The sequence below is a fragment of the Cucurbita pepo genome, chromosome LG05 (genome assembly GCF_002806865.2).
Source record: "Cucurbita pepo subsp. pepo cultivar mu-cu-16 chromosome LG05, ASM280686v2, whole genome shotgun sequence".
Taxonomy (NCBI): domain Eukaryota; kingdom Viridiplantae; phylum Streptophyta; class Magnoliopsida; order Cucurbitales; family Cucurbitaceae; genus Cucurbita; species Cucurbita pepo.
Genome location: NC_036642.1, coordinates 8,160,974 through 8,172,662, shown reverse-complemented (window position 1 = coordinate 8,172,662; position 11,689 = coordinate 8,160,974). Strand labels below are relative to the sequence as shown.

General features: G+C 37.0%; 1 protein-coding gene across 1 annotated transcript; it reads right to left on the bottom strand.

Annotated features, from left to right (window-relative positions):
• Positions 1-3,609: 3,609 nt before the first annotated feature.
• On the bottom strand, positions 3,610-10,291 carry LOC111795750 (SUMO-conjugating enzyme SCE1-like). The gene is made up of 5 exons (XM_023678316.1): positions 9,918-10,291; positions 9,724-9,807; positions 4,749-4,901; positions 4,551-4,664; positions 3,610-3,971 (listed from the first exon to the last, which is right to left on the bottom strand). Exons 1-5 carry the CDS (start codon positions 9,984-9,986, stop codon positions 3,909-3,911), a joined length of 483 nt encoding a protein of 160 aa, XP_023534084.1. The 5' UTR covers positions 9,987-10,291; the 3' UTR covers positions 3,610-3,908.
• Positions 10,292-11,689: the final 1,398 nt, after the last annotated feature.

Below are 11,689 nucleotides of genomic sequence, written 5' to 3'. Positions count from 1 at the left end.
TTTAGGTCATCAACTAACAACTTTACGTTCCACGAACAAGAAAAAAAAAAGTAACATCAATAAATATATAAAAATTATTCAATAAGTAGCTCGCTTGGAGACTTCGATAATATTTATTTGTTGGGTAAATATGTTCTCCAATTATGGTGGAGAAACAAGTCATATCCCAATGAAGAGTGCTTAGAAGAGCAGCTGAAAAGGACCTCTCCCAATGAGAAACAACTGAGTGGTTCTATAGTCCCTCCCTATCTCTCTTCCTAAGATCATGAATTTTCAATAATTTGCACGATTTTGGATGATCAACCCAAACGTATCAGAATCATCTGAAGCTAAAGCTAGATCGGAAACTGAGGGTTTTTTAGCCTATTAAGTACGATTAATCAGCATTTCGATGATTTTTGGAGGTGATAAAAGAAAAGTTGACAAATAAGAAAACTCCCTTCTTTGACGAGCACGGGCTTATTTAAAAAAAAAAAAAAAAGAGATAGATTTCCAAACTTAAATAAACCTTTGGACATTTTTATTCTTAAAAAAGTTTTCTATTTGTATGAAGAATGATCTTGTATACATGTATTAATATAAGGTATGCTATAGGATCGACTTCGACCATATCTTATCTTTAGAAAGGCCTTGTCTTTTTGCGATGAACAACCTTGATTTTAGCATTAGATTAATCAACACGCTATTGCGGTATGACCCTATGATCGGCCTCAACTAGGTATAACTCTTTGCTTCGCCTTCCATCATGCCTTGCTTCAACCTTCAAAAACATTACCTTCACTTGCCTCTGTGACTCATAATTGGGTAATCCTATTGGGCTAGTAATTATATTTTAACATTCCCGCTTAGCACTAGTTCTCATTTGTCGCACCACGTTGAGCTGACAGTGAAAGCCCTCATATTTACCAATATACAACCCTTTTGTAAACAAATCTCCCACTTGATCATTCGTCTTCTTCCTTCGAGACTTTCTCTCTAATTAAATGGTAGTTCACTTCCACCTGATTTGTTCTAGCATAAAATATCATATATTTTACTGGATAAATCACACATTGGTTGGACATCGGACAGTCAACTTTCTGGTGAAAATCATCCATTAAAAGTTTCAGTCACTTACTTTCTTAAGTTGCTTTAGTCGGTTCTCTATTTATTTTTGTAGTTGCAATGATTTGTTTTTTTTTTTTTTTTCTTCACTAAGAAATTATTTCGGAACCAAGCTTGAACACATACCCAGTGGTTGAACTTCTCGTGGTCTCCTTCATAGTTAGTATCATAGTATCCAACTAGCTTACCATCTTTGCTTCTTTTGTAAAAAAAAAAAAAAAAAATGTAACATTGACATATATCAAGATCCGTTGAGCCGAATCCAAATGAGAATTCTTTGGACTTTGCATGTACCAACTAATGATACCAACTACATTTTTAAAGCCCTTTGGTTGGTTCACGTATATCTCTCGGTCCAACTTATCATGCAAGAAAGCATTTTTCCCCTCCATTTGCCACAATTTCTAATATTACTTGCTGCAAACTCTAGCGGAGCCCATACGATAGTGATCTTCGCCAATGGACTAAACATTTTATCATAGTCTAGTCCATATTATTTAGAGAACCCTCGAGCTACAGGTTGAGCCTTGTATATTTTGATTCATCTATTTGATGGACGCTTTATTTTGTAAACCCACATGCAAAAGATGGGTTTCATATCTCCTAATCTTGGCACTAGTTTTCTAGGTTTGATTTTGATCTAAATCTATAATTTTTTCCTCCATCACCTTTTGTCCGGCCGAAATTTTGTGGTGCTTTTCTATGAACTTTTTAACTGTCTTCTGTAATAGCTATATTGGCATTACTTAAGATTTGACGTTCGGATTCTTTCTTATCATCTAAGTTGTTACTTTGTTGTTTTCTTTTCACCGGGTTCACTTTGTTGAGTCACTTCTTGCTCACCAATGTTAATATCACTTGGATCTTCAGGTGCATCAACACTTGATCAAATATGTGTCGTTTGCTCTTCTGTCTTCTATTTTAGAATTTCTTCAATGCTCGAGTATGTTAAGCTTTTCTTCTCTGAGAACTATCATAAGTTGTGCCACTTTGATCGCCAGACATGTGATTTGAGCACCCTGAATCAATGATTCAATCATTCTCATAAATGGTAAGCTCACCTACTATCACCATGAGTGTTAACTGTCTTCTTCTAAGGCACCAAGTACCTTTGCATCTCATTCATCCTTCATCTCCTTTTTAGAGGTTGTCACATTCCTTTTGACGGACTTTTTTTTTGGATAAAAAATTCTTGGACATGTAGCCCTTCTTCTCACAATTGTAGCAAATGCATTCAAATCTCTTCCCTTGAGAACTCCTGGTCGTTCTTCTGAGCTCACACAGGTTGTGTTGTTCTTTGGTCACTTCTTCCTTTGTCACTATTTTTATATCCACGCAGCTTATTATTGCTCAAACTTTCACTTGCGTAGAGCACTTCTTCTTTAATCTGCAGCGTGATATTTCTCATTTGCTTAGTGATGACTTCTTCGCAAGCTAGCAAATTTTTAAACTCTACAGGCGATGGATGAGCGATCAATGTGATGTTTCTCATTTACTTAGCCATGGCTTCTTCGCAAGCTAGCAAGGTTGAGCAATCAGTGTGATGTTTCTTATTTGCTTAGTCATGGCTTCTTCGCAAGCTAGCAAATTCTCAAACTCTACAAGTGATAATGAAACTTCTATATTGAGGTTGCAATTCGTTGATAATAATCTAGCTCAGTAATATCCCGACAGATCGGCTTGATCCTATGGAAGTACTAAGCAATTGTTATGTCATGTCGTGAAATTGATAACAACTCATTCTCCAAAAATTGAAATCTCGTATCGTTCTTTGAGAAAAATGCTGCGCTCCAACATTTCTTATTCCACAATGTCTTCAAAGCAAACATTACTCAGCCACAAGGTAAACATTGCACAAGGTTCTTGTTGTAGTACGATATGCCCATAAAACATTTCGTAGTTCTTCTGTCTAACCCTTTCAATCCTTCCAACATTCATTCTTCAGATTTTAATTGATTCTGAGCTAGAAAAGAACATAGATGGTCATTGTTAAGATTTGGACTTGATTTCANAGCTAGAAAAGAACATAGATGGTCATTGTTAAGATTTGGACTTAGATTTCCTAAAACTTGCATTCTCAAACTTCATCCCATTGGCTGATATTATAAGAACATTAAGAATTCCAAAATGAAACAATTTAGAATGTGATATGCTCAAAACAGGTCCAATCAATCAATGTAACTTATTGTGTAATTTCTAAAAAGCAAACCCATCTTCCAAACCACAAGTGATTCGTTTGGGCTTGCGAGCATGTAGTTGTTTGAATTTAGAACAGAGAAGTGCCACATCAATGATTTACCATGTCCAATCTCAGGGAACTCCCCCATGAGATCCTCAAAAGGCCACAACTCTTGAGCTGCTGCTCCTATGAGTTAGAAGCATCCGAGCTTTTAACCATACCCATACCCAAACTCAAATACACTCGACATTGCCTCGTTCGATCACTCACGAGAAAATTTCAAACCTCCTACATAAAAATGGCATTCTATACATGAGCATGTAGAATTCAATCCACAACCTAAGAGAAAACCCTTCATTCTTACATATTTTAGAGCAGGAAACCATGAGGTTCACAATATGAACACGATGCAACATCAGGCTGTTGACATGTTTACCAATAAATATCGACATACGCAGGTCTATATCTGGGAAACATGTAAGTTTCAGAGATTATGACAATTGAAATGTGCACCACATACCAACCAATCTATAAAAACAAGTCAGTTTTAAATGTTGATTTAATCAGTGGCAACTGGTTTGCTAATATCATAGTATCAAGAAGTCTAATGCGACTCAGATTCGGCTTACACCAGAGGAGGATACTGCTTGGCTTGTTGGCGAACCCTCTTCTTGTACTCAACGGCATCCTGCACAAGGACAAATTCTTGCATTTAACAAAAGAAAATCATAAAAGTCAGGTGGTTATCCAATTAACACCTGATTCAAGTACAAATCAAATGGTCGTAGGAACCAACATCATAACTCTCATTTTGAAAAATAACTATTGTGTACTCTTTTGTTGTATCTAATCTAGAACAATTAATATAAAGAATACATGAAATGTTTTCTCTTGAAAAGTGTTTTCACACAGTTCAATCAAACCCACAAGAGCATGCACAAAATCCATTTTAGATATATCTCTACATACTGAAGAGGAATTATACGAAGTAGGAGTGATAGCCAAAATAATCAAGGTGAAGACAACACAACAGTAAGCGGATCACAGGTCTACACATGAACATGTTGAATACCATTACAGAATACGCAACACAACAGTAAGCGGGTCATAGGCCTACATGAACATGTTCAATACCACTACAGATTACACTTGGCCAACCATCACAAGCAAGGATTGAGCTTCCACTTCCGTATTGAGGAAAATTATAGAGCACACGTGATCAGATTTACATTCAAAAGGAAAAAAATGCATCTAGTGGTTGACGTACCTGGATGAAGAGATGATACCCTTCTGTCTGGGCGGGATCAGCAGGATTTGGTTGATCCAGCAAATCCTGGATTCCCACAAGAATTTGTTTAACTGTTATGGCTGGTCTCCACCCCTACACATGAACGGAGAAAATTCAGGGACAGGTCAGTTGATGTCTTGATAAACATACAGCCATAAGTTTCCATTTACTACTCACACTATCTTCATTGAGAATTGACAAGCAGACTGTTCCTGATGGGTACACGTTAGGATGGAAGAAACCCTGAGGAAATCTACACTTTGGTGGCTTACTTGGGTAGTCTTCACTGAAGTTGAGTGTAAGGGGAAAGAAACCACCCTCCCAGTCTGTCTGTAAAACAATAAGGACTATGTCAACTTTAAATAGTATAAAACTTCAGTGCATGGTAATACTGAGAAAGTTGAGAGAAAGAAGTCCACAGAACAATAGACATCAATGAAAAGAAGGCCTATTGGAAACATCTTAAAGAACAGCGAACCCAACCCGGAAATAGAGGGTTGGGTTGGGTTGTGAAAAATTTTGGGTTGGGTTGGGTTGTGAAAAATTTTGGGTTGAGTTGGATTACCAATCCAACCAACCCGAACTTCTAGGTTAGGTCTAAAAAACCCCTCAACCCAACCCAACCCGGACCATGTACACCCCTACCCCTAGGACTTGAAGAAATGATGAAAGCAGCTCAAAGAACAGAGGACAAAAATATGGCCAAGCTTGCCAAATTTGGGTCAGGGTCTGACCCAAGTAAATTATTGAAACCCATGGAACACGTTGAAAAATCCGAGAGAAGCAACCAATCGTATTGTCTGTGTCAACTACCATTTAGCTAATAAGCCCGTGGATAACAAGGTTCCCAAAATGATACTTCCTGATATTGTATTTGAAGCAATTGTTCGAATATCTTAAGATATGATCGTGTCAAGGGCATATCGGTTGAAGTAGATTCTTCTTGAAGTGATTTTTAGAAGTAGGAAAAAAGATTAAGAGTTGAATCATTCACGAAATCGGTTTATTGATATTGATTTGATCAATGCAATGAATTGTTTCGAGCAAATTGTCAAACATGTTTAAGGTACCTATGAAAGCAATAGAAGCAAATCCTATCCACACAATTACCTGGGCAAACCCACAACCTACCCAACGTATGAAATTATGTTACATGGGGTTGACAAACACTGTACTACAGTCCCAAAAGAGAGTGGATTGTGTTACTGATGTGATGAGAAATTCTTCGTGGGGCACAAATGTAAAAGTTACAAATTAAGACTTAGTTGTAAGCCCGAAGAAGTTAAGATTGAAGAAAGAGAAAAAGGTGGATAATTTGACAAAGACAAGGAGCAATTAATCGAGCTTTCGCAGAACACCATGATGCTCCACACCTAGTACAATCGAAGTAAAAGGCATAACCGAGAACTTTCCTACCTTGAATTGGATAGCATCGATATTATTTTGGGCATGCAATGATTACGAACTCTGGGGGGTGACTAAGGTCGACTAGAAATTATTTTGGGCATGCAATGGTTATGAACTCTAGGAGTGACCAAGGTCGACTAGAAAGCTCTCTTGTACCATGGGTAACAATGATAAAAAGGTGGTAATCCCTCTCTAACAAAGCAAAAGTCTCATTGAAGCGTCTACATTGGTTATGAGAAAGGCAAGATCAGGAGTTTCTTGTGGGACTTTGAGCCCTCATTGCCCAAATGCAAAGGCTCGAGATAGTGGAGTCAGCCCCAACCTCATCCCCACCTTGATCAATCCATAGGATGATAGACGAATACAAAGAAGTGTTCCTAGAACCTGCATATCTACCTCCCCCATGGGAACTAGATCATAAAACCAAACTGAAAAAAGGGACAAGAGCCCATTAACATGAGGCCTTACCGATACCATTTTGTTCAGAAAGAAGAGATCAAGAGGTTGAATAACGAGATGTTGAGGGCAAGCATCATTTGACCAAGTGTCAATCCCTATTTTAGCTTGGTGTTGTTGGTAAAGAAAAAGGATGGGAGTTGGCACTTTTGAGTCAATTATCATGTGTTTAACAATGTTATCATGCTAGATAAGTTTCCCATACTTGGGATGGAAGAATTGTTGGATGAACTACATGGATCTTAGGCATATTCAAGTTGGATTTACGCTTGAACTATCACCAAATAAGGATGTTTGAAGATGATATTTCCAAAATGGCATGTCAAACACATGAAGGCCATTATGAATCCCTAATCACATCATTTGACCTCACCAATGCTCCATCAACCTTCCAAGCACTTATGAACCTAGTATTTCAACCTTTCTTACGCAAGTTTATTCTTGTAATCCATCAAGATAATCTGACTTACATTCCAAATTTGGATACTCAAATGGAACACTTGGTTGTTGTGTTGAATATTTTGCGAGAGAATTCATTGGCCACTAACCTTGAGAAATGTCAATTCACAAGGGATCGTAAGGAGTACTTGGGGCATTGGGTGCCTACTAAGGGAAATCTTATCTCAAAATCAACAACCCATCACTTTTTTCAATCACGCATTATTAGCTCAGGCCCAAACTAAATCAATTTATGAGAGGGAATTGATGGCCATTGTCCTAGCAGTACAAAAAATGACATCCTTTTACTTATTGGGTCAAGGATTTGTAGTGCTCACATACCAACAAACGCTTAAACAGTTGTAGGGGTATGGCTTTGAAAATCAGTATCGACTTGAGTTAGAAAATAAGGTCGTCAATGCTCCATGTTGAACGTCACCCACATTGGACTTGGCCTTGGCCATGTTGACAACATCTGCTATACATGGTATTGAAGTGGTTAGGAAAGAAGTTAATGAGCTGAAGTTTTGAAACAAATTCAAGGAAGATTCGGGAAAAGACCCCACCAGTCACCCTAAATTCTCAATACACCATGGAAATATGCTTTATAAGAATCATTTGGTTCAATCCTCAACCACTGAATTTTTACCAATTGAGTTGTATTCATTTCATGACTCCATATAGGAGATTATTTCAAGTTCCAAACGACCTGTAAATGGCTAATGGCAAAGTGTACTGGTTGGGCATGAAGGGGAATATAAAAAATATGTGAAGGGGTGTCAAGTGTGCCAACGTATCAAGTCTCTCACTTTATCTGGCATGACTTCTCCAACACTTACCAAGACCTAATCAAGGGCTGGAGGATACTTCGATAGACTTAATTGAGGGTTAACCACCGGCCAATCGCCATGACATGATACTTGTAGTAGTGGACAGATTTGAGTAAACATGCCACTTCTTAGCTTTAAATCACCCCTACATTGCCAAACAATGGTTGCTTTGTTTGTGAAGGAGATTGTTCGTTCATACGACTTCCTCTTCTCCATTTTATCCAATCAGCAAGATCTTTATTAGTCACTTTTGGGCTGAATTATTCTGAGTTCAAGGTCCTCAGCTACGTTGGAGCATAGCATACCACCCTGAGACTAACGGCCAGATCAAGATTGTTAACAAGTGTTTGAAGACGTATCTTCGATGTTTTTGCAAGAGAAAAACTGAAAAAATGGCTGCAGTGTGGCCCTCATGGTAAGAATTTTAGTACAATACTACCTACAGAAGTAACACACCAACTAAGAACCAGCTAATTCTCTCTAAGGACTTTGAATCGGCAACCTTTCCTAGGATGTCAGCTTACCAACTGAACGATGAGATAAAGGAATGGAAACTTTAGATTCAATGGAAAGGCTTACCTAATTATGAAGCTACATGGGAAACGCTTGACATGTTTCACAACAAATTTCCAACATTTCACCTTTAGGACAAGGTGTCTTTCAAGACGGTGGATACGTGAGGCCCCCAATCGTAAATTTCTATGTTATAAAGGGTAAAGATGGAACTAAACCATCCCCTAGTTAAGTGGTTAGTCGTTAGTATATATTTTGGATTATGCCTAGTGTACTCTTCATACTTTTGAATAGTTTATAGAACCAGACTTGGTATTTAAGGGGGAGTCCCATCCTCTCGAAAAGGTTGTTTGAATATCACTAAGCAAGCAGGATCCTTACGGTCATTTCCTACTACAATAATGAGCATGTATATCCTAGAAATTACTAATACTAGTATTTATATCTAAAAATTGAGAGATTCTCAAACGCCTATTGACCCTTGAATGAAAAAGTAGTTTCAGTGTAAAACTAAAAAGAAATGTTAAGTTTCAACCAAAGATCAGGAATAAACCGATAACAGAAAATAAATCTAAGTAGAAATCAAGTTGCGGTGGATCCATTTAGATAGACGAGAGATGCATTTCAACTAATCTTTTCACATACTCGAATCCAACAGATATAAAGCATAAAAATTTAAATGTTAATTTAGCAATGAAAACTCCCAACAATCGTTGCAAAGCAAGCTACAGCCACGTATAGCGCTAAAAGTTACGCAATAGTAGACTTACTTCTACTGGCACGGGAATAAGGAATAAATAGAGAGTCCTTTCCACTTAGTAGTGGAATTTGGGAACTTATGAACTGCTACTTCCTGATGGGATTATATTACCAAATTAACTGCTTCTCAGCCTAGACAATTACTCGAGACTCCATTTCATCCGATTTTCAATATTAACATTGTACAGCAACAAAATATTGTTATATTATATATTGAAGATGCTGGAATAGGGGCATAGGAATTTTCAGTTTGCTATCATAAGAATCTGCGTGATGGTGTCAGCTGATCACCATATACTACTGAAAGAAAAAAGGCAATAATACCCAATAAACTTCGATCCTTTCATCACTGCCAGGTTCGAAAAGCTTGATTTAGTGATCAGAAATTTCATATAGGTGGCCCAAAGGATCTTGAGCCCTGAAATCAAGATAGTTTGTCATGGAAAAGAAGGTTGTGTTCTAGCCACAATAACAGTTGATTGCGGCTATGAGCTTCAAAAGATCAGCCAATTCGTGATCCCAAGTTGAAAAGGAAATAAAAATGGATTAAGGAAGGAAAGAAGCAAAGAAACAAAGCAGATCAAATCACGAACTAAGAGGAGTTCAAAGCTTATCCTTCCTCAAAAACCAACACAGAATTACAGAGAGCAGAAGATGAATTAGGGCGTGCAAGATTGAGAACAAATTCGGAATGAACTTCATAATTTCAAGAGAAAAAAAGACAATCAATCCAACAATTTCAAGCATACCCCAACTTTCCCAGGAATAATGCAATGCCAAACCATCAAATTCACCGTCCCATCAGGCAGAGTCTCCGGTTTCGCAACAAAACCCTAAAAACACAAAAATCATTAAAAAAAAAAAAACAAAAACAAAAACAAAATCCTTCCGAAACAGAACACATAGCAAAACATGATGAAGACGAACAATAAGGAATACCCACATGCGGATGATTCTTCCGCCACGACTTCCGCTCCTCCGTCAGACGACCGCGTGCAATACCACCCGACATGCCTCTCTCTCTCTCTCTAGGAACTCAAAATTCCGGCAACGAATCAGAAATCCAGAATCAGCGATCCCAACACAGCCAGAAGCAGAGAAAGACTCTCAAAGTCTTTGGAGCCTTATAGGAACGGAGAGGGAGGAATTAGGAGCAGTCGCAGAGAGAGAGAGAGACTGCAGTTGAATCGAACGTACGGCTGAGATTGAATCGAGAGAAAGGGTAAAGGGGAAAATGGAGGCTGAAGCGGATGGAAGAACATATAAAAATTTGTCTCGATTATGTTCTGAAATTTGGATAAATATTGAGCTGAAATTAAATTGGGCGACAACCTCGCAAAAGTCAAATCAGAATCTGTCGAATTTTCTTTTCCAATTCCGAAATTTCGCTTCAGAATCACGCCAATTTTCGATTTGCCATGATGACGACTTTGGTATGTTCCCTCCAATTTCAATTCTTTTTTTTTTCTTTTTTTCAAGAGTTCAAACCCAATCCAATTTTTATGGTTTGGGTTGAGTGGTCCAAGTTAGTCGAATTATCGAATCCTATGAACACTCCTACAATTTTACTCTATACGCTTTTGGTTCAATTGTAACGACTCAGTCCACCGCTAGCAAATATTGTCCTTTTTTAGCTTTCATTTTCAGGATTTCCCTCAACGTTTTTAAAACGTGTCTACTGGAAAAAGGTTTCCACACCCTTATAAAGAATAAATAATGTTTTATTCTCCTCTCCAACCGATATGAGATCTCACAATCCACTCTTCTTCAAGACCCAGCATCCTCGCTAGAACTTGTTGCCTTCTCTAATCGATGTGGGACCTCCCAATCCACCTCCATTCGAGGGTAGCATCCGTGCTAGCACACTGCCTTGTGTCCACTTCCCTTTAGAGCTTAGTCTTCTTGGCTGACACATCACCTAGTGTCTGGCTCTGATACCATTTATAACGATTCAAGTCCATCGGTAACAAATATTGTCCTCTTTATTATTTATTGTTGGGCCGTTACATTAATATTTATTTATTCTCTAAATTTTTAAAGTACTAAATTAGTTCTTAAACTTTTAAGTTTATATTTACGTGGTTTTTGAGCTCTACAAATTGCGATAAATAATTAAACTTTTAATTTTTATTTAATAAATCTTAAAATTTTCAATTTAATTTGAATAAAATTTTAAAATAGATATAAAATTGAAAGTTTATAATTATATTAGCATAAAATTAAATTTTAGATCAAAAAAAATATTTTTTATGAATCAAGAATTTATTAAACACAAAAGAATTGAGGGACCAATTAGACGTTCGATCATTAATTTTCTCTTGATTTTATATGAGTAATTGATATATCCGGTCAACATTTAAGTAATCTTCCATATAATAAAACATGTGTGATGGTGATTGGATCATCAAACCTTTTGATCAGACATATAACGTCTTAATTAATTGTGACGTATAACGTCTTAATTAATTGTGTTTAACTCAAATTGACGAACATAGTTCATTAAATAAGGAAAATGATAATTTGATATCTCATTTTAATCATGGTTGAATAATTAAATCAACAATATAAAGGATTATAAATTAAATAAACTCAACCATCATATTATTAATAAATTTAGGTTAAATTATAAACGCGATCTTTAATATTAAAAAGGTTAGAATTAACTTAATGTTATAAAATAGTCGAAGATTCTACTCTCCAACCGATGTAGGATCT